Source organism: Bipolaris oryzae (genome assembly GCF_000523455.1).
Source record: "Bipolaris oryzae ATCC 44560 unplaced genomic scaffold scaffold_100, whole genome shotgun sequence".
Classification (NCBI taxonomy): domain Eukaryota; kingdom Fungi; phylum Ascomycota; class Dothideomycetes; order Pleosporales; family Pleosporaceae; genus Bipolaris; species Bipolaris oryzae.
The window spans coordinates 1-22088 of NW_006911376.1; the positions used below are offsets into that span (position 1 = coordinate 1).

The 22088-nt window shown below is 46.9% G+C and overlaps 10 protein-coding genes across 10 annotated transcripts; 4 read left to right on the top strand and 6 right to left on the bottom strand.

The window, feature by feature from the left end:
- Nucleotides 1–1020: 1020 nt before the first annotated feature.
- COCMIDRAFT_99764 (uncharacterized protein) lies at nt 1021–1803 on the bottom strand (the record flags this gene model as incomplete). Its single annotated transcript, XM_007691453.1, has 1 exon — nt 1021–1803. One exon carries the CDS (start codon nt 1801–1803, stop codon nt 1021–1023), a length of 783 nt encoding a protein of 260 aa, XP_007689643.1.
- A 257-nt stretch (nt 1804–2060) lies between these two features.
- On the top strand, nt 2061–2801 carry COCMIDRAFT_38252 (uncharacterized protein; the record flags this gene model as incomplete). Its single annotated transcript, XM_007691449.1, has 2 exons — nt 2061–2545; nt 2600–2801. The coding sequence occupies 2 exons, from the start codon at nt 2061–2063 to the stop codon at nt 2799–2801; spliced, it is 687 nt and encodes a 228-aa protein (XP_007689639.1).
- A 203-nt stretch (nt 2802–3004) lies between these two features.
- On the bottom strand, nt 3005–3987 carry COCMIDRAFT_99741 (uncharacterized protein; the record flags this gene model as incomplete). The annotated part of the gene is made up of 4 exons (XM_007691454.1): nt 3005–3231; nt 3287–3387; nt 3447–3696; nt 3753–3987. The coding sequence occupies 4 exons, from the start codon at nt 3985–3987 to the stop codon at nt 3005–3007; spliced, it is 813 nt and encodes a 270-aa protein (XP_007689644.1).
- Nucleotides 3988–5334: 1347 nt separating this feature from the next.
- Nucleotides 5335–6411, top strand: COCMIDRAFT_27723 (uncharacterized protein; the record flags this gene model as incomplete). Its single annotated transcript, XM_007691444.1, has 5 exons — nt 5335–5596; nt 5667–5893; nt 5949–6063; nt 6121–6140; nt 6187–6411. 5 exons carry the CDS (start codon nt 5335–5337, stop codon nt 6409–6411), a joined length of 849 nt encoding a protein of 282 aa, XP_007689634.1.
- Nucleotides 6412–6730: 319 nt separating this feature from the next.
- Nucleotides 6731–7766, bottom strand: COCMIDRAFT_99819 (uncharacterized protein; the record flags this gene model as incomplete). The annotated part of the gene is made up of 6 exons (XM_007691455.1): nt 6731–6897; nt 6962–7055; nt 7115–7145; nt 7204–7260; nt 7326–7521; nt 7571–7766. The coding sequence occupies 6 exons, from the start codon at nt 7764–7766 to the stop codon at nt 6731–6733; spliced, it is 741 nt and encodes a 246-aa protein (XP_007689645.1).
- Nucleotides 7767–11096: 3330 nt separating this feature from the next.
- COCMIDRAFT_99842 (uncharacterized protein) lies at nt 11097–12208 on the top strand (the record flags this gene model as incomplete). The annotated part of the gene is made up of 2 exons (XM_007691456.1): nt 11097–11608; nt 11665–12208. 2 exons carry the CDS (start codon nt 11097–11099, stop codon nt 12206–12208), a joined length of 1056 nt encoding a protein of 351 aa, XP_007689646.1.
- A 315-nt stretch (nt 12209–12523) lies between these two features.
- COCMIDRAFT_99744 (uncharacterized protein) lies at nt 12524–12835 on the bottom strand (the record flags this gene model as incomplete). The annotated part of the gene is made up of 1 exon (XM_007691457.1): nt 12524–12835. A coding segment is annotated over one exon (312 nt), but the record flags the coding sequence as incomplete, so codon positions are not given.
- A 1537-nt stretch (nt 12836–14372) lies between these two features.
- On the bottom strand, nt 14373–15609 carry COCMIDRAFT_99803 (uncharacterized protein; the record flags this gene model as incomplete). The annotated part of the gene is made up of 3 exons (XM_007691458.1): nt 14373–14886; nt 14936–15021; nt 15070–15609. 3 exons carry the CDS (start codon nt 15607–15609, stop codon nt 14373–14375), a joined length of 1140 nt encoding a protein of 379 aa, XP_007689648.1.
- Nucleotides 15610–16501: 892 nt separating this feature from the next.
- Nucleotides 16502–18076, top strand: COCMIDRAFT_6762 (uncharacterized protein; the record flags this gene model as incomplete). The annotated part of the gene is made up of 2 exons (XM_007691439.1): nt 16502–16615; nt 16736–18076. 2 exons carry the CDS (start codon nt 16502–16504, stop codon nt 18074–18076), a joined length of 1455 nt encoding a protein of 484 aa, XP_007689629.1.
- Nucleotides 18077–20681: 2605 nt separating this feature from the next.
- COCMIDRAFT_99829 (uncharacterized protein) lies at nt 20682–21758 on the bottom strand (the record flags this gene model as incomplete). The annotated part of the gene is made up of 1 exon (XM_007691459.1): nt 20682–21758. One exon carries the CDS (start codon nt 21756–21758, stop codon nt 20682–20684), a length of 1077 nt encoding a protein of 358 aa, XP_007689649.1.
- Nucleotides 21759–22088: the final 330 nt, after the last annotated feature.

Below are 22088 nucleotides of genomic sequence, written 5' to 3' on the forward strand. Positions count from 1 at the left end.
AAGCTTAATACTAAACTTTTTCGTAGCTACGCGATATAAAAGTTAACCTTCTATATCTTATAAATTAATTACTATAATCGCTTCTTTAATAGCTATTATAGTAGTAGAGATATTACGTGTTGAAAATGATGGGTAGTTATTTTGATAGGGCGGCTGGTGTTGCATTGGCTGAACTGTTGCATTGGGTGAGCACGGACGGTAATGTGTTTCCGACCATGGAACGAAAATCGACAAACCGAGTACCCGGTGAGTGACCTTTTGGTATGCAAATTTCAAATTGCTAGCTGACTCTTTCCCAGCTGGATTCTTGTTTAAAAAGAAAGGGTGGTTTACTAAGTCAAGATCGAGAAGTTGGTTAGCCAGGCGCGATGCTGTTGAGCATTACTAGTTTGATCATTTGGTAGCTGAGATTGAAGGCGCTACTCCATCTCTGTAAATACTATTGCTGTCTCACTGGTGGCTATCTTTGTGCCAAAACGCTGGCCTTTTCTGCCGTGCTCTTCTTGTAGTTGTCGGGAGGTGCTAACATTTGCTGTAACACCTTGTCGGTCAATACTGGTATCTTTGAAAAGCACTGAGAAGCCTTACTAGATTCAATTCATATACCTATGTTCTATATGATTGTAAAACAATTTTCCATGATTCTTTATCTACCACTTTCGCGAGCTTCGTTTCCAGGCCACCATATCCCAAACGCCTGTTCAATGAAACTCTATAGGCTACCTCTTTTCATCTCAGCATTTGGATGATAAAGATTTCTTGGTATGCTTCGGGTTCTTTAGCTCTGAGTGTAGTGAAATCGATGATGAGTTTTAGAACCCAGCATTGCAGAGTAGTTGATCCGATCTAGAGGTGGCACATCACAGGAATGGAGATTTGTGAGGTGATATATTGGTTGAACGTAGGATATGAACATCTCCATAGACTTCATGTAGAGATTACTTGAACATGGCACCTGAAATGACTTTTCCGAGTCAATTGTATTGACCGTTGGTATTCTTCTTCCTATTAGTCCATCGGTTATGAGGGTCTACTGGCGATAAATCGCCTGACGGCGTTCCAGTCTCGGCAGGTATGTGCCACGTCTGACTGCACAAAGCTTCTCTTATGGCCTTTGTACCAAATGACCGGTATAGGGGTGAGGTCAGCATGACACATTAGCTGTTGCCTAATGTGATCAATACAATGATCTCGATGGCCTCTATCAGGATATGCTAGTTTTGTTTGATTGTTGAAGTAGTGGTTTCGATCAAGAGCTCTCCTAAGCTGTTCTACGCAGTGGAGAGAATGGAAGACGTCAAGGCCAGTTAGGTATCCTACGCCATCGGGGTGTAAGTACAGTCCGTGGGGTTTGCCAAAAGTCTGCACTGCCTCTTCCTCAGTGATTGTAAAGTATCGACCTCGAAGCAGATCCTCCCATGCCGCATCAATCTCTTCGTTTGGTGGACCGACGTAGGTGGGTTCGGCGGGATTATTGACATGATAACCAGTGCCATTATCGTACCATCTTGGGCCTCCCCAAAACATAGACTGTTTCTCGTGGATGTACGGCTTCGCAGGACCAAATTCTGTTGAGAATCCTTCGTTGAATGAACCGTGTTGTAAAGCGACTTCATGGAAAGCTGACTTTATTCTCAACAGTTGGACTAGGAGAAATGCAGTGGTGAAGGCGAAGGCGCAGGCGAGAATCCACCCTAGATACAATAAGCTGGATGCTGAGGGTGGTCGGCCCAACGATACATCCGAAATGTTGTCGTCGCTTTGTTGAATAGCTTTATATTTCGACCTGCGTAAGAAAAACATAGCAGTAGGTGAAATGTAGAGTGCGAAATCAGTGATGAGATTGATTGTTAATGTAGAAAGTCTTATAACTACAGATGTCTGATTTAATAGTGTGAGGATTGTTTCGCAATCTATTTCCCCGTATACGAGCATGTGCACGGATCTTTGGGGCACTGACAAGGTAATCTCAATTGCGATAAGGCGCAAGGTACAAATACGGCCTGTCGTAGCCTGCATGCGATACCTCTCTAATCTTTTGAACATATGAAATACGCAACATGAACCCAAACGATGACTTGGAAAAGCCGCTCATGGCAAGATCTTGCGATAGCGAACAATCCGAATCCTCCACGCTCTTAGAACATCGAACAATCGGACTCCAGGAAAGGATACAAGCAAGAATACGTTGGTCTTTGTACCTTCAGATGGTAATCCTGTTCATCACAGTATTGACGTGGATATCTTTGTTTCTCTGGAACCAAAAGGATAGAGGAATTTCTCCATTCGCTTTAATCGAGAGAGGGCACTGTGGCTGGTCTGTGGAAGAAGCTAAAGCTAATGATTGCGTTTACGACATCATGATGTCTTCTTGGATGCCGCGGCCATGCTATGACGAAGAACTGTCCGAGGGCTTCCTGAGAGCCAACAACTTTACATATTGGACATCAAATCAAGGGGGAGAAGAAGTTTCCGAAGCAGAGGTTAAGAAGGGAGAATTTGATATTCTTTTCACTCATGGGACGTATCATCATCAACACTGCATGTAGGTATACAAGCTCCATCTTTCTGATCTAAAAGGTTAACAATATTAATACAGCTATCTTTGGAAGTTGCAAATGAAGGCACAAAAGTCAGCTGTTAGGGTTCTTGATTCTATCTCAAGAAGTCAAGCACATATCGCACATTGTCAAAAGCTCTTGACACCTGACTTCTCGCCGCACACTTTGTATCAGCTACAATCAAAGACTGGGACACCTATACATGTGAAGCCAAAGCGACAAACTTGTTGGGAAGGGTAGTAATCGTGGAAAGGAAAGAAAATACCTGATATCTGGAAACAGCTAAAGCTTATCAGCACAATGAACTGGTTTACCCTTAGTCACCAAAACTGCTCTCCATTGGTAGATTTTCCACTTAAGAAGTGATGCATGTATGCAAGATTCAGTGACAAGTTCTATTTGTCTTTCCAAGCCCCAACCCTATCCTAATTCTATGCTGTCATCTATGGAGATAACACCTGGGGGTGTAATGGAATTCTTTTGCTTCGTGGCACTGCGATAGTACCATTATACCGTGCCTTGGAGAACTCATGCAACTTTTCAAAGCTTCTGCACGTGTGCAGCTGCTTAGGATTGATATACTGTCCACGCCGGTCATGATATTCGCTTGGAGAAATGACAGATGTTGCTTGGCATTGTATCACTTGTCTCAAGTGATCGATGCAATGTACTGAATGTAAGGTCAGTTCATTGAAATCTATATTACGGGGCTCGCCAATACCTACATTGATGTACTGTACCACGATACTTCTCCTCGGGATAAATATCCCGCCTGAGAGCCTTTCTTAATTGGTTTAGACAATGCAAGCAATGGAACAAGTCTAATCTACGAACATGTTAGATCTCCGACAAAAATATTCTCGCAATTGGATTTGTAGAGCTTACGTTCCTGTCCAGCCCCCTCTTATTCTGTCCCTATACCTTTCAAAGTCCTTACCCCAAAGTTTGATGGCTTCGTCTTCAGACACCGAGAAGTAGTGAGATTCGCCCCCGATAATCGCATCCCACGCTGCATCAATCTCCGGAGATGGTTCGCCAACGTATTTAGATGGGCCTAGAATCTCTTCGCCATCGGGTGTGAAATCAACACCCCCGGTAAACACCGTTTGTGTGAGTTCGAAAACGTGAGATGGAGCTGTGAGAAAATTTCGTTAGCAACTTGTTACAGGTGTGGCAGTCTTGGTGACCTACTAATGACTTGCTCTTCCGAAAACCCTCTCTCAAAAGAACCCCATTTACCGGCACGCCATGGTTGTGCGGATGCAAATCCCACGGAATATACGATGATCGTCCAGAGGAAGACAATTGATATAGTCAGAATTGGAAATCTGGATTTCTCATGCCTTTGTAGTGTCGTATGAGCGCTCTCGCTATGATCTTCCTTTGAAAGCAGATGTGACTCGCTGTACCTGAGTTCATCATCCATTACCTGTTGATGCACCTGTTTCGACCATAGTCGATCCCAGAAGTATGCGTAATCAAGCATTGCTGTACTGCTCGATAATGGGAATCAGATTGCACGAGGACAGATGTCGATGAACATAAATGCTGCAAAACTAGTGCGAAGATAATGGGATGCAAAGTGACATTAAGCTGGTCCCTGGTATAAATGAAAAATCTTTGACTCGTATCGGCAACTTACACAATGTTATGTATATAGAAAAGATCCTGCTTGAGATTCCCGGCAATTTCAAGTTTTCGGTCTTGCGATATCCAGGCGGCTTTTGGCGAATCAAGATGCAGTGCGGTTTCTGTGGTTACGTGCAGGGTTGAATATACATGGCGACGGCCGTTCCTCAAAAGCCACCATTCACGTGTACTCCATATACAATTAAACCTTTATATAATGCAGATTCTGCGTCGTGACAAGAGAAATGCAGCCTGGGAATATCAGATATAGGAATGAAAGTCAGTACATTACAATTCGATTGTAACTCCACAGCGTGAGAATAACTTTAAAATTCTTAATTGCCTAGCCACCAAAGAGGAAACCTTCATTCTGGATTCGAATAGCCTCCTAGTCCTAAAATACGGAACCTTGAGTATTTGAAGTAGCATGTGCCCGTTTAAAGACTACTATAAATAGAATAGCGTAAGCTGAGTCGGCAACGATATTGCCGAGAACACACACTTACATTCATCTCATCGTGTTGCACATTGGTGTCTGGAGTGACTGATTGAATTTTTTGAATGGGAAAAAACTGCCTAAAATGTTTTTGGGATGGACAGGCCTCTTTGTAAAGAACTTGGGCGCACATGGGCTACGTAATGAGCATGAAGCGATCGGCAAATCACGTGATTAGCACCACCATGGCACACACAATGACTTGTCTTTGACGTGTGGGCTTCCGATTTTTACCACATCCCGGTTGTTGGAATGAATTGCAATTACCTCATGTACTCGCTCTGTTTTGCTGTGGTACCTGGCCCTTTCATTTGGTACGTGTTAATTAATCATGGGTACGTGGGTCCAACAATCAAGCGTCTGATTGACCAGTGATGTACCATTTGAGTATATAGAATAGATTCTGATTTTTCGGTCATAATTTCAATGCACTGGTCTTTTTATCTTTGCGTTGTTCAAATCCAAAGGATGCAGTCAATATGCCATGACTGATCCTGGACCGAAATCATGTGACATAGATATGTTCTCCAACGTCATTATAACTGTACAATATGATTCGGAAAAGTGAAAGTTACATCATCTTCCTTTTGGCACTTCTCCATTCACCTTCCCATCTTCCCTCTTCGGGACTCCTATAGGACATTCAATATGATTAGTAAAGGCTCATTACTGGTTTTCGTGTCGCAAGTTTTCGCTGTCATTGTTCATACCTTGGCCAAATTCTTGGAAACGACCGGCGATATAGACCCTCAGCAGATCCTTCAGGTCCGCATGTTTGTTACCCTAAGCCTGAACAGTCTTTGTCTCAGGACCTGGTATTCGCGCGAGCTTCCACTTGGCAGCTATAACCTCAGATATCTTTTGGTGTTACGAGTAGTTGGTGGGATTTGCGGTTCATTCGGATTTTACTGTAAGTCTACATATCACGAAAAATTCACACAAACTGATTCTTCAAGATTCTCTTTCCTATCTGACTCTAGGTGACGCAACAGTTCTTAATCTTCTCGCACCCCTGGGGGCCGGATTTCTGATATGTAGAAGACTCGATTTGCTTCGTCTCAGTTCTGTACTGATTAGTTTACTGGGTGTTGGGCTCATCACCAAACCGAACTTTATTTTTGATCATCTGTACCATGATGGTGAACATCGATATGCAGTCTCAGGCACTGGCTTCGCATTCTCTATCATGGGTGTACTTGGTGGAATGGTAAATCATGCTCGTACTGGAACATGTGTATCTTCTTACTAATGGATTGAGGCAGATAGCGTACTCCATCATCTCAGCCATTGGTGAAAGAGCTCACCCATTAGCCGTGACAAATTGCTTTGCCACGGGCGTCCTGGTTGTGAGCAGCGTCTGTTTCGCTGTGATACCAGGTATGAAGTATCGTTGGGATCTTAGCACTTTGCAATGGACTATCCTTCTACTTATAGGTATTACCGGTTCTCTCATGGTAGGTACTCCTGAATGTCCGTTGTATCGTATTAATAATTTCTCAGGAGTACTTCCTTACAGCCGGACTGACCTCAGAGCGAGATGGCGCTGCGGTATATATGATATCATTGCAAGTGGTCCTGGCCCTCATAGCGGATGTATGTGTCTGGGGCACCAGCCCGGATTCTTTATCTCTGATTGGATCTGTGCTGGTATTATCTGCCGTTGTGGCGACTGAGAGATGGAAAAACACCGTTGAACCACGGGAAAATTTTGAATTGAGTTGTTGAGACGCAAGGTCTCTAATCACGACACAATCATCCATCCATGTATTACTATCCAATAGTACTCAAGCTACTGTTGATTTTTGATCGATCGTAGAATTACAATATCTATTTTTCACAGAATACACTTGAGTCAGCTTTACCACTGCAACCCTTCTGGGACAATACTGCTCAACGCCTTTGAACGATATTGTTCACAACAGCCGGTACTAATCTTATACCAGTAAGAAATTTACTCTGAAAATTCAACCCTAGCACTCTTCTAACTCGCACAATCATGCCTTCTCACAGCCTCTCTACTTTTCCCCAGTTCCTGAAGTTTTGACTAAATTCTGTTGGCCATCCAGCCCATCATAGCATCAAAATCTCTGCAGACATGCCATTGATCGGTAGCTGCATGGGCTACCTTGGCTTCTGGTCTCCAGACGAGGAGAGTCCAAGTCAAATCGAAAATACAAGTCAGATGCTGTCGAGTGTTTTCCAAGCAGTGTTCTGGTGTATCAATCATTGATTAGCATGATAATGAGTTCAATTCAATGCGTAAGTTAAGCCATACCAAGATGCATTCGATGACACATATGATATGGTCTCTCAGGGTCATCCGTGATATCCGTGTAGTAATCTCGGGCAAGCGATTTTCTGATATAGTTCTGGGTTTCGTTTTAGTACAGGGTTCGTGAAATAGGGGACGGATCAGTAAAAAACGCACAAGGCAATGAAGAGAATGTATTGCACTTGGTCTTCAATTTTCCTGTAAGATATTACCTTCACTGTTCTGGAGTAGGAATGAATACACACTGTATTTCGTAGTGTCCATATCTGAGGTCTTTATCCAAGACTTGGATACCATAATTCCTTATTTCATCTGGCGTCAATTTCAAAAACCCAAGTGTGCCATCCGGTAAAAGTTATTTCAGGACTTATAGTCATTTGGAAGAGAAATGGTTTTACTTGGTAGCATCTCATACATCCATGCAGCATCAACTTCTGGACTTGAGGGCGCAAAGAATTCTGCGCTATTAGGATCTCTGGTAATCGAGTATGACCCGTACTTATCGATGTTAACTCCCCCGTAAAACTTTTTTCGGTTCAATGATGTTGCAGTACGCGATGGTTCTACGTATCCATCAGCAGCAATTCTCCCAAGCAACTAGAGCTTCGTTACCTATGTCTGTCACAAAACCAAACTCATAAGTCCCTAGCTCAGACGTTTTATTGATGTTCTCTATTCTCAGAGTAACAAAAACCAGTGCAACAAGAAGGAAAGCGCTTAATCCCCAATATAGAGCTGTACCACTACAGAGCCCTCGGAGGTTTTTTCGTATTCGCGTCCGTGTCGCGTTCTTTGTGCTCCAGAGCATCATAGAGGCATCTCTCTCTATTTCGGAAATGGCTGAAGAAATGCATGTGGATGATAATTTAGAAGTCGTGAAGAACTGAGAAAAGAATGTGACCGTCATATAACATATGACCAGGCTACCTCGTGCATCGGTCCGAATGTTTAAAAATTGGGCCATAACTAATGCCGCCCGACATTGCAATGCAGCCTGAGGAGAGATCCGAATACTGCATTTACAATGGCCATGTATCTAAATCATACCCTAGGTGATAAGGCACTCAGAATCACAAAGTTCATTCTTAGATCGCTAAACACCTCACGCTACGGGAAACATTTGCTTTTGGGAAACTCGAATGGTACTATCCTACTCTAAGCAAACCTCGTTAGTCGTTGCCTATTACTATACATTTCGACAACATGAGAGCGTTTTAGACACAGACAGGTTCTCTCTTGTACTTACATGAAATATGGAGAGGTTATAGTAGTAACTGTGTTCGGCTTATGCAAAACGCTGAGTTCTTTATCTCAAAATAATTGTTGTGAGTAGCAAAATCCAGAGTATCTAACTTACGTAGCCACTCGGTGGGCACTTCTCGTGCAGTGATAATGAATTAGCTGTAGACAGTAAGGTGTAATGAGAAACATCTGTGTTGAAGGTATGTGCGTAGATAATCCTTGGTAGGTGTTTCGCTATGCCTGTAACGTACTTACGGATCACTTGCCAACTGACTCAATTTTCCCGACCGAAACTAGGGATAAGGCCCCTCTCCACGGCTAAAATACAAGGGAACAGATTACCGGGGGGTGCACAAGCTAAGGTTAAAGCTACGATGACTTGCGACTTTCAATCGGTCCGATCAGATACAATCACTTGACAGGACTTTCCTCAGGTGTTATCTGGGGATGGCCTGTGACCTACACGGACAAACTAGTGTCTTAGTGTTGTACCGAAATGGCAGTCATGATTCTTATAGTACGGGTGAAGGTCTACCGAACCGAGGAACATGATGTCGCAACCCTAGAGAAAGCTGCTATTGGGACATTCATGCAGAACTGAGCATGAAGACGCGAAAGCCACTGTATCAAAAAGGATCGACATATTCGCATGTGCCGTCTCCACTGACTTCTCAAGTCTGCTCGATTTGTTGATCTGCTTAACTGGACTCTTGTCGTATTCCACATTACCTTACGTGGCAAGGATTGAGGTATTTATGTGACAACAATTGAGGTATTTCATGTCGCGTTTTGCATAATTCGGTCATACTGAGCCGGGAACAGAATGCATTGGTAAATTGCAGAAGGGCCGAGGTCATACCTAGGGTGCAAGCTAAGCTACCTAAGTACAATGCCAGGACCAATCAGCATTCGAGGATCATATCAACACCTCCAAATCAAGCAATATATGCTCTTCGATGAGAAATTTATCCTATAAAACAACTAATAGCGGAGACTGAATAATGTTTCTGCCTTTGAGATACCTTGTTTACACCAAGGGCTGTATGTTGGGGTTGGTAGGATTACTATTGTGTCGCGTGCTGCATAGACAGCATGGGCCGCTGATAACAAGATAAACTTTACCTAGTAGCATGAACGGCGACCTACGTATCGGATTCAATGACTAGATGGTCACAAATACCCGTTATCCGCGCCGAAATACCCCGGTTTTATCTACCGGTTTGAACAGAGGATAAACATGTCCATGCTATTGAAAATGACGAAGAGGAATTAGCCAACATCTCACTTACGGATCTATGAACGCGAGATCCTTGTCCCTGTGCCATGGCACCTGCAGCTTGGCAAAAGCTTTTTTGCACCAAGCTTTTCTATTTACGACCATGGGGTAGCTTTGGACTGTGCATTGGCCACTGCATTGTTTTAACCCCTGAATATGATGCGTGGGCTCTCATAGGTTGACGTGCATCTCAAATATAGAGTGGCATTCCGGGCATATCCTATGCTCGAGAGGTGCGGGGTGCTTAGAAAGGACCTTCCTTTCCCGCTACAGGATACTCAAGTCACTTCTGAAATTAGTCTCCCCAAGCAAAGGTAGATTCAATAGGGAAAACAACGATCTGGAACACTCGTTCTGGCCGTCTTCTCGTTGTACCTGTCTTTGGCCATGCATTGTGCCACGACACTTTGGAAGCCACGCATTTAGCTGCATGCTCCGAATTGCCATCCAGTGGCCAATAAATCATATCTCTAGGAAAATCTATCCTCTGCTCCAACCAAATATAGCCAAATTTCGTGTAACAAGGCCCTAGCGGACCGAAGTCGGGCCCCAGCGGATAGTCCTACAACGTCAAGACGCGTCATACAAAGCCGCAGCTTGTAGCATACTGGGTACCACTGTGGAATAGACTAATACTAGCGTGGTTTTGAAAATCGGATTCCCTGCACTAGAGCACGTGAACCAGATAACACCGAGAAACCTTTTCTCCATTAAGCTTGTTAATTTGCAACTTTACGTTAATCAGTTTGAATTGGTGCGGGAATATTGCAGAGTGTTGATCTTGTCAGCGCCACCGTACATTTTCCCGTCAATGCGCCAAGTGGTATTGGAAAGCTTAAAGCAGGCTTACTCTCTACAATAGTCTCTTCATGCGCCACACTTCATAACTTCTCAGCACCCTCTTTGTAGTAAATTCTATTTTATTCAATATGAATGGAGTGAACTCCGATCCCCTAGAAGTCTTGCGATGGGTTCTTGAGAAAGTTTCACCGGCTGATGTCGTAGGTTCTTCAGTAAGAGCTACACACTCGAATCTCGTCGATAACGAGCAGTTTTGATGTTTTCAATAGGCAAGAGAGAGTTTCCAGCAGTTCCTGCAGCGCGGGACTGTGCCACAACTCCGACAACTACTACCTGAGATCCATGAAGCTGAAATTCTTCTCTATATCACAGAGGCACGTGGAATCTCAAGATCAGCATCAGCCAACAATACCACATCCGCTTCGATTCATCCAGTTGAAGGTCAAGGGCGCAAGCGTAAAAGGAAGCAATTCCTCTATGATAGTGGGCCCTGTTCTAGAAACCATCGATGCAAAGGTTAGCACTATCCAAACGGCCCATTCTCCGTTTGGGTCTAATAAGTTCAAAGCATCGTTAGCTTCTGGGGCACTGCCCCCCAGCCCATCTAGTATGAATACACCTTCTCCGTCACCATCGCAACTGGACTCGCTCATCTCCTCTCAATCTGAATTGGAATCGATATCGAGTTTCCCAGAACGCTCGGATTTAGACGATGCCCTTGCATCCGCTCACGGGAGCTCGCCATTTACAACCCCGCCAATCTGCAATCAATTGTCTATCGACATTTTAGAAGATACGGACCTTTTTTCGAAGGGTTTTATGCCGGCACAATCTGAAAACGTGCTCTGGAGGGCAAAGCAATTCTTTGCGGAACGCCTTGGAGATCGTCGAGCAAGGTTGGATTATCTATTCCGAGCAGTTCAAGGGCTAGTTGAGGCACCAGGGTTAGCCCAAGACTTTGCGGAGAACATGTGGAAATCCAGATCTGCAATCTTTAACAAACCAAGCATGCCCAACACCAAAGCTCGACTTCGAAGTCTATATGATGGACATCGCACCATCAAGAGAGCGAGGGAACAATACTTGTATGCAGCTCGCTTTTGCTATATCTACCTGGAACACGATTTGGACGAGCTTTCTAAATCTCGCGACCTTATCCTTTCTCAGGGACGTGGCAGAATCACTGCAGCATTTGAATTACAAGCAGAGATAATCTCGACGACAGTTGAGGTCGTGAAAGCAGAAAGAAAAGCAGGCCGTGGCTATCTACAAATTCTGATGGAGGGCGGTCCCGGATTTATACTCCGCCTTGGCTCTAACGTGTCTACAATGTATGGCTATTTTCCTGCATCAGCTCGAATTTCAGAGTTGCTAACCCGATCTATAGCTGGGAACGAAAATTAAGCACTGCGGACATTCGACTTATCATCGAATTCCTAATGGCGGAAGCTCCCGTTCTATACAATGACATCATATCATACAATGAATTAGCCACTCGAGCGCTCATCGATGGCTTCATTGCGTATGGCTGGTCACCTGAGGAGATTTTAGCGTCCGAGACCTCTTTATTCAACAGATTGAGGGAATTTGCTAATCTCGAGGACATTGTACAATCTGCGCAACGATGCGGACCATCTCAAAGCTTGGGAAATACTCCTTCAGAGATGGGTAAGCCAAAGATTGTGCAGAACCAAGACTTTTGCAGCCTGGATGAAGAAATATTGAGTACTCCACATTCCAATCTACCTTTCGTAGCTCTAGAATCTGTTTTCGAGTTATCAACGTGTACTGGTGAGGAACTTGAGGCCATAAATAGCCTAAGTCAGACAAGAGATGAAGAGCTAGAATTACTTCTGTCCCAGGAACTAGAGTACTCTACCAATGTATGTTGGGCTCTTGGGGATGAAAACTTATGTAATATACGTATGTAACAGTATACATGTACACTCCAGAATATAGCTATGGTGTCCTGTGAATCTCAGCAAGACGGATTATGCATCGAATATCCAAAACTCTGAAACTCTCTGATCACGATGGTAGAAAACCCTCGCCCATATAAAACTAGGGTAGAGGTTGGATCAGAGTGGCACATATCATGCGGCCAGTCAAGAAAGTCGAAGATCTCTGAGCATGAGTGAAGAACAGGGAGCTCATGGGTAAGGCCAAACTAGATGCCTTGAGTAACTCTATTATGAGTGAAATGGTGCAGTTGATCGATTCTTCACTTAGTCAACTCGTCTTCAGACTCACAAAATCGAAATGTCCTCACTTCCATCTCTTTCCCCTCTATCATGACATTCGCGTACGACTTCATAGCCATCCCTCAACCCATCTTCTTGGCCCATGGACATTACTGAATATATACATCCATTTACTCTTTCACCAGGGTAATTAGCCAATGCTCGATTCCTACCTGCCCATGCCAATATCTCACCATCTAGTAAAGTTGCAGGTTCAAGGCGGAGAAGTTGAGATGAGGGAATGGCAAAAAGCCTTGATAGTCGTGACGGCGAGGCTAGTGAGCCGTGGAAGAAACAAAACATTGGGCACACACCCTCTCCATTGTTATCCTTATGATAAGGCGGAGCGGGCTTGGATAGAAGATGATGAGGAAGAGTGGGATCACGGACTAAGGCTGGTAGATTGAGAGGATCTTTATGCGCGATATTGAGTCGAATCTTAGTGAATTTCCTCGCGGGGTAATGCTCGCCGAGCCATGAGTCCAATACATCAATATCGAGTTGGGATAGGCGGCAGAAGTGCGCTTCGCCGTCTTCCCCGGTCCCGGTCTCGAGTCGTGGGACGTAAGGAAGTCCGAGGATGTCACCTAGGTCTTGCGAATGCGAAAGAGAATATCCAGACGAAAGAGATATGCTGCTTGCATTGCCGAGTCGTCAAGGTCATCGAGATAGTCCGTTTAGATGTCTCGGAAATTCGGGAGGTCTCAGGCGGGTGTGTTGATATCATTATTGGCTTTAAGTCCTCTCAGAGTAGCGCATGTGGTTCTTGCAATGCGATTTGAGGTTTTGAACACCAGTAGGAGAAGAGAATGCGACGCGAGTAGCAACAAACCATGGTGTGTGCTCATATGTAATGAATTCTCACATCTCTCAACCATGCCAGACGACACATCCTGCACTAATAGGGAACCATAATATTCCTGGATTTCGCTTCGCGAATAAATTCGGAACACACTCACATGCATCAACTTCAAGGTGTAGGGTTGAAGTATAAGATTGACTAAGCAAACGGAATTATGCGTGGTTCCTACGCTTCGTTGTTTACGCTTCAGCTGCAATAGGTGCTGGTCACTGATAACACAATGCGAAGCAATGATCTGAGATATGCATATTTTCTTGTTGCGCTAAACCACTGTGCAATAGTACGCAACATCAAGGTCTTTGCCCTAGTGTCGCTACGATTACGGACATCGTTGGTGGATGCCTTGAAGCTACCGCTACAATCACCGAGGAGCGAACGAGCGAAGAGTGGTTACGTAACGCTGCCGACACCGAAAGATTCATTGGGTACAGTACAGCGGTAAAAAGCATGTTGAGACAAGATAACAGGCTCAACCCACTCTGTAAACTTCCCTCATTGTGACATGACGTGTTCCTTGAGAAAATATTGTGAAGTACCCCTGTACACAGCAACTCTGTAGTACAATCCTATTGACTTACAACTATTAGCATGACCTGACTCGGTAAGAAACGGGTGCCAGGTTAGGCTGGCGAAACACCACGCTCGAAATGTCAAGAGCGACTCCTTCGGTTGCGTCAAATAGAGGCTGCCGTCTCAGTACTATGCAGTTGTCCATACCGCATGTTGGAGATCAGAGGAATAGTTCAAACAACCACACGATCCTTATTAGGATCTTATGCGACACCGGCTCTGCCGAGTGTTGAACTCATCAATGAGCCTAAGACTCATCGCATAACGAAATGAGGCAAATATTGGTAGGGCCTCACAGCAGTGGCCAGTCAATTGGAGAGATCGAGTGTGCTGGCCAACTTGAAGCCCTTTACAAGATTGGGAACTACGTGTTATGATAACAAGGCAGCTGAATCTTATATTTGGGTTTGGATAAAACATTAGCTATTTCTTCTCTTTCAGCTCTTGTCTCACTTCTCTCATGCGGCCTACCGCTTTGTCCATGCCACTCAATTTCCTGATGAGGTGCTGAACGCCAAAAGGAAGTACACCAAGGATTTGGATATATCTTGAGTAGAGGGGTACTGCAATCTCTCCGCTATCGCCCTTCTCAATCATACGTATGATGTCCTTGCCAATTTCAGCAGGCGTGACAATGGGTGCAAGGAAGTTGCTTGGGGTCTTGAGTCCTGCAAACATCTGTGTGCCCATCTGGCCAGGCGTTACAAGAATGGTTTTTATATGCTTGGCGTCGGGGTTCTGCGCAAGCTCAGCGCGCAATGACTGATGGAGCGCCAGGAGTGCCGCTTTGGAGGCAGTGTAGGCGGATAGATTGGCTGCACCGAGATGTCCAAGGACAGACGCGACAGTAACGATGGTGCCTCGGCCTTCTTTTAGCATATGTGGTACGAATGTGCGGAGAGTGTTGAAGTGGGCAAGCGTGTTGACGCGGAAGGTCCTGGTTGGTATATCAGTAGATGTCCATGTTAGCGACGCTCCATGCGTACCTCTCAACTTCCTCGGCGGTCGAATCGAGGACCGACTTTGGCTGCATGATGCCTGCATTGTTGATGAGAATGGTTGGGGCCCCGAGCTACGGTTGTCAGTATCCAATGCGATACGTCGGAGTCGATATGCTCACATCTTCGATAATCTGGACTGCAGCGGCTTCGACTTGTTTTGCGTCGCTGACGTCACACTCATAGTACAACACGCCCGTGTTCTCGGACACTTCGTCGTCGACCTTCTTGGTGTCGAGAACAGCAATGTTGGCATTGCGCATGCCGTATGTCTCGGCCAAGAGTGCGCCCAATCCTTCGGCGCCGCCCGTGACTACGATGACCTCTTCAGCCAAATCCACCTCGCGCGGCGGTCCAAAAGCGATGCGGTCGCTGAGCAGGCCGAAGAGGCCAATGATGGACATGAGCATAGCCCAGGCAGTAGCGAGGCGCATCTCGAGGTTGCCATACGGTGTGTATTGCGCCCGGAGGCACAAAACGACAACCCATGAGACAAAGGGATGAAATATCGTGTACCCGAAGACGTACCATATCAGGTCAATGGTAAGGTAGTGGTGCCATGGCTCGTCAGGGCGGTCGAAGCTTTTGGGGAGCTGGACAGGGATTTCTTTTATTCCGGACGGCATGGCGGGCATGTCGATACAGGAAGCTTGTTGGCGCATCGAGAATGGCGGGGCGCGTACGACTACTGGCGCGTCTTTGGGGCTTAGGCGCGAATCGGACCTCTCTGTACCGGACCTGCGGTGAAAACGAGTAGCGAGGAAAGAAAAGAAAAAAATGAGACTGCGGTCGGAAAAACAATGGCGGTCGGTATGCCAGGGGCCGTGGTCTTCTTATTATTCTCCTGTCATTGATGCTGAGGGTTGCAGTGTTTCATGCCCGCCTCAGGTCGCAGAGCCGCTAGCCCTCACAGTCCCAGGCAAGTCTTGGTACGTTCCAATTCTGCCCCGACAAGCGCATACTTGTTCTCTTCTCGAAGCCTTCTTCACGTATGAGCCAGTACCTGCGACGTATGCGACACCTGTTTTTTCGGCAACAAGAAAAAACTGATATATGCACTGGACAAAGTACTTGGTGTGACGGCAATCACCAAGGCGGGCGGCTCCGTTTCACCCACATCGACATTATTGTATCGACCAAAATCCAACAACGCCACTAGCACAAGAAAGAAGACGGCCTGGAAACTCTGACCACAAATCCAAATAAAGACGTATCTTTGTCCATGGGATACATGGATGCGGTCCTCGTAGCCAACAAGGAACGGATATCCTTGCTGATTCTGTCTAGCAGTTGACAGCATACTTGACAACATTTTCCCAATGATGAAGCAGAGAGGCATTGCACAGGTGCATGCACAGCCGATGGGGCGATAGGTATGGACGAGTCTCATAGCGCGTGTTAGCTGGTTGCGAGACAGTCCATGCGACCACGTTTGCTCTTGTTTACCTTGTCTATCGATACATGACCTGCCATGCCTGCGCCTGACAACTCCAATGCCATCAGAGAACTGGGAAGGAGGCTTCCTACCAAGACTGCCTCTTGTGGCTTTCGGTCATGACGTTTGTCTGGAACCTCATCAATACCTTTTCGTTTCTTTGTCCATCCGTCCCGTCACCGTCTTACTTTGCCGCTGCTGTCCTACCCAAACCGCGCCCAAGTACTCGCCACGTGAGTGGCTTCCACTGCTCCATGGTCAAAATGATTGGGTGTTTCTATATTTCAATGGTCCTCTTCACCCTAGCGCAGGCTCGAGCCATTGTGACCAACAAATGTCAGCATAATGTGTAGATCTGGTCCTTTCCCTTCCTCGGTCCTATTCACACTGAAAACGTCCCCGTCAAGCCTGGAGGCCAATACCAAGAACCCTGGCGTCTCGGGTCGATAGATGTCTCTGGTGTCGCAATCAAGATCTTGACGCAATCAGACGGCATCTACACTCTTGTGGATGGAATTGACTTTGGCTATTCAATCGAGAACAAAGACAAGCTCAAGGCCTGGATCCACTTGACCTCGGTTGGTGGAGGCTATCTCCACCGCAATCTCACTTTTCACAGCTGCACCTCTCAGTACAACTCCACTGACGTTGTGGCGCATGAGTGCGATGCAACAGACAAGGTGGAATTGGTCCTATGTGGGATCACCCGCACCATACCCGCCAAGGAGGTTGCGTCTCTTGAGCAGATCCAAGCCTGTCATCACCCCACTGACAATGATATCGAGACATCCAATAATCTGGATTACCATGGATACTTTGAGCAATTCCCAATCGACATGGCTGCGGACGAATGCGAGGAACAGCTGCAGAATCCCCAATTCACCACTCCTTGGCTTTGCAACAACCACTGGCTCAACCCTTTGACATGTAACAAATTGAAGACCAATAATGAGCCGTCAGTAGACGGAAACCCCTTTTATGGAGATGACTCTTCAGTAGTCGTTTACGAGGTACTCATCATCACCAATCCACCGGTCGTTCACAACTGTGAAGCTAGGGTGATATACCCGGGAAGACGAACCGTCCATGCATCGCCCACACCACGAGCCACGTACACTTTCCCGCTCAAAAGTCGCGAGCAGCGTACCTCGCTGTGCCAGGTGATCGAGAAGTACCACCCTGGAGTCATACCAGACTGCGACGAGGGAGTGGTCAAGGCCCATGACCGCGCTCTCTATCCTGAGATATGCGATGCTAAGTACAAGCCGCTCTTGCTAGGCTGTTCTTGCGAGCAGGTGACCAGAAAACTCCGGGACATGTGTCCAGATATTGTGAGCGACATAAAGATGATTAGACAAGGATACAATATTGAGCGCAGGGAATGTTTGTACAACTTTTGCAAGCCAGCAATCCCTGGGATCGACTGTGTCCATGCTGCAGGCATGTTGAGAGTTATGATTGAATCATTGGGTGTGAGCTATACCGAAGTGATCAACGAGGACTTGGAAGGCTGCCCACCCACGTTGGTGCGTGCTCTTGACGGGCGCCCTATAATCTGCATCTTGAGGCTCTGTGCTGCACTGTATGCGGAATCCGAGTGCGAAGTTATTCAGGCTTTGCTCCAACATAATGTCAAGGCCGGGTCGAACCAGGACCTTGAATTCAGCATTGGTGACACCACCTGTGGCGACTAAGACGACTTTGATTGCTGAGCGCTCCCAAGGCGATGGGCGGGTTGGTTTTGTAGTGACTAGCGATGGTATGTGTAGTGTGTATAGCTTAGAATGCAAAACGAATGCCAACTGGTGCTGGTGTTTACTTCAGAAGACCAGTAGTGTATGTATCTAGAAAGCTTCAGTTTCTGTATCAATGGATGCAACAGGCTCTCATCTGGCAAAGGAAAAGGCACTAGGTTCATTCACAAGTCCAAGACTAGGTAAGGGGTCAAGGGGATCGGCAATATACTACTAGTTGCGGGAGGTAATGCTAGCAAGCCAATCAGTGCAAGGCTGGGCTTTTCGTCTCGACAACGCTTTGCGTTCATATATGAACAGTGGTTACAATCAATCACGATAGGATATCCAGCATACAGCATCGTTTGAGATGTACAACACAGTAAAAGACGTGGCATGGAATGGAGGACCCCTCGATGACATCACTCTCATCCCCACCCCACCAACGCATCTCCACAGGCCACGCACCCAACGCCCAAGCCAAAACCCAGAGCCACCGAACACACGTAGGCATAGGCGTAAGCATCTTCATCTTCGCACACGATGAAACAAACACCGGCGATTTTGACCCTGTCCTCTCAATTCAGTCTAGTCGCAACCGTCTCGGCCCCACCATAGCAATCCCGCCAATCACACAGCTAAGCCTGCCCCGGTATAATCTCCACGCTAGACCCAAGCGAGTAGAAAAAAAGCAAGAAAGATGAAACATGGGGCGCGCAAACGGGGGGGGCGTCAACCCCCCAGGCCTCAAGGGTAAAATACTAATGTACAAGCAACATGCAGAGTGTCAGATCATCTGAATCCGGGCCACCGTTTGATCTGCATCTGGGTTTGTGCGTGCGCAAACCCAATGGAAGGGAAAAAAAGAAAAGAAAAGGCAGAAAGGGTAAATTTATTGATGAAAATAAGTTTCGACTTGTGCGACACCATGTTCTGGGGTATCGAAGTACTTACGTGGTATGACATGTACGGGCTGGGTTGGTGAGGCAGATGCAACGCCAGGTAGATGCAGGGGGGAAGGGGGTAAGTGTGGGAGGAAAGCGAGAGGATTCGTTTTCTTTGGCTGTCGATAGAGGAGGGTGGTTGATTTAGTTAGATGAGCATGCACACTATTTTTCTTTCGCTCTTCTTCACAAAGCATGTAGAGTAGCAATCCATATGCCGTGCTGCCTTGGTGTATATGCCAGTCGTCTAGTCTAGTGCTTACCGCGGGAATCTTCGACGTTGGCATCGCGGGCTGCGTGTCAGCCTAGTTCCGGTCTCAAGTATCACCTACATCCCGCACTTCATTGGTTTTTCCGCAACGGGCCTGGGACCCAAGGCCAAGGAGACAAACAAGCGGCAGACGTAGATCAATTCAATCAAACGGTTGGCAGATAGACTTGGTACATGTAGTGGGGGGGGGGGTTATGCTTAGTCTGTCAGCCCAGTATGGCTGCGCAAGCGGAGACGGTCCAAGAAAAGGCAGGTGGAGTGAGTGGTGGGAGATGATGAGAAGAGAAGAAAAAAAAAGCCTGAGTCGCATCACGAGGCAGATACGAGAGGATGACATAGTGTACATGTGCTTGCGGACAAATATTCGGGTCATCTGCTACTTACCTCTACTATGGAAATAAACTACACTCCACACATGCTGCTGAGACACGCCTGCGGCCCGCTCGGCCATCGGTCCATCTTTACAAGAGTCTTGATGCTGTAGGCAAGAGTATATTCTTCCATATCATGACCCTCTCATACGTGTGATTAGTCAAGACGGAAACAAACAGACGACAGACACGCCATGTCCCTTTTTTTTTTGGTTTTGCCGCGGCCCAAATGTCGCATCTCCCTCGGCCATGTGTGTGAGTCGTGTTTGATAATGGATCTACGAGGGGTCTCAGCGTCTTATTGATCCCACGTCCTCTTTGGAACGTTGGCATGTAATGTAGATGAGTCGCGCATGGCCAAATGCAACAGTCGTTCCCGCTAGTTGGATAAAACGCCCTAGTAGTAGTCGTGCCGTGAGATAGATAGCCGTTGCAGCCCTAGCGCGCCCCGTCAGATGCAATCTACCGAGATTGAAAGGCAGAGCAAAGGGCGTCATGCTGTTTTATTTTTCGGAAACCTAGGCCGTTTGGTGCACCGCCAAGCCAAAACAAGATGCAAAAGCCACAAGTGGAGTGATTCAAAATATGTTTAATGATTTTTTCATTACTCGCGCCACCTGCCAAATGAGGACAGACAGCGGAGCGAACCTTGAACTAGTAGCTGTGTGTCGGTGCTCCGACAAACTATTGATGATGTGATGAGGATGATAATTTCCAACGCCGATTCCATGCTGTGCTATGCAAATGCTGAGAAATGAACGCCTTCCAATGCAACTGGTGACGAGATGGGCGAAGAAATGTCCCATCCAGTGAGCATTTTTCGTCAGATCATGTCAGCCGTATAACACCCGTTGAGACTCCCCTTGGTGAAACCAAGCGCAAAGCTAAAAGAAAAAGAAAAGTAAAACACAAAGAAGGAAACATGACAAAGTGGTGGTAAGCGACAGTGTGTGTGTGTGTGTGCAAGATAGCAAATCAAATTAATACGTGACCTGACGGCCGGCGTATGCGCCCGTCTGGCCGAACATCCGGCTGAAGATGCCGCCCGCTGACGTCTTGACCTTTTTGGAAGGCTGGTGCTCGTACAGCGGGAGAGCATGCTGCTGCTTGGAGGCTGTGTACGGGATAGGGCCATTGATATATACAACGTTGGCACCCTGGTCCGCGTCGTAGCGGTGGAGAACGGCCTCTGAAGGCTCCTCGTGGAAGCTGGAAGGCGATTCCGATGAGACTGAGGCCGAGGAGCTTCGGGTAGGTGGTGATAGTGATGGCGTGCGCGAAGGTGCGCGAGATGATGGGACGTATTGCATGCGATGCCTCTGAGCACGGGAAGTGTGTGAAGACATGGACGAGTTTGATGGGTAGGTGTGGACTGAGCGCGAGAGGTTCTCAGTGGTGAGCTGGTACTGCTTGCGAGCAAGCTCCTTCTCCTTCTCGGCAAGCCTGGCCTTCTCGGCCTGGCGTGATTGCCAGACACGGATGGGAGCTAGGAAGGGCTCGAAGTGGTAGTAGAGGTCGTCCGTGTTGATGCGGAGGTCCCAGTCGAGGAGGAAGAGCAATTGCTTCTCCATGAGGTTGACCTCTGTGATGGAGAAGCCGAAGTTGTCGTAGCCGCGAACAGAGGAGTACTTTGCCCAGTGCTTGTTCTTGGGCGATGAGTCGTTGAGGTTCTTAGCCGCAAGAATGAGCGAGGCGAGGAAGATGCGGTGGACAGTGCAGCGCATGCCCTTTGCAACAGGGGGGAGGCGTGACCGTAACCGGCTGAGGTAGATGAGCGAAGACATGAGGGTGGCAGTCTGGACATGTGATCTCTCGACAATGGAAGTGATGAACTCTTCGACGGATGGAAGGGCCGGTTCCCGGGGGTGCGAGGCAATGTGCTGAGAGGGCGAGGCTGGTGGTGTAGGTGGGAGGGTCTTGTTGACGCATGGCTCGCAGCGGATGACTTGAGTAGCCTTTTGTGCAAGATATGAGATCATGTCACTTGACACTGGGAGTTGGATGAAGTGGTCCAGGGCCGCCTGGTTCTCGGCAGCAAGATTTGGTGAGTAAGGCATGGTGAAGTTGTGTGTGTGTGTGTGTGTGTGTTTGGTGGTGGTGGTGGTGATGTCTTAAGAAGTGAATGTGGTTCCGGTCTGGAGAGTGGGTAAGCGGGTGTCCAAGGCTGATTGTGCTGTGGCTTGGTGGCAGCACGACAACAAGGTTGAATTGACAAGGCAGCAGAAATATTAGAGCGACGGAAAAGTCCGAGTCCAGTCGGAAGACGAAGGGCAGTCGAGACGGGGGGGGCGGAGGCAAGAAATTTTTTTGGTGTTGTGGAGAGAAGGTGTGGATGGCGCTGCCAATAAGGGATTTGGAAGGGGGGGGTGGTAGTGGTAGTGGTAGTG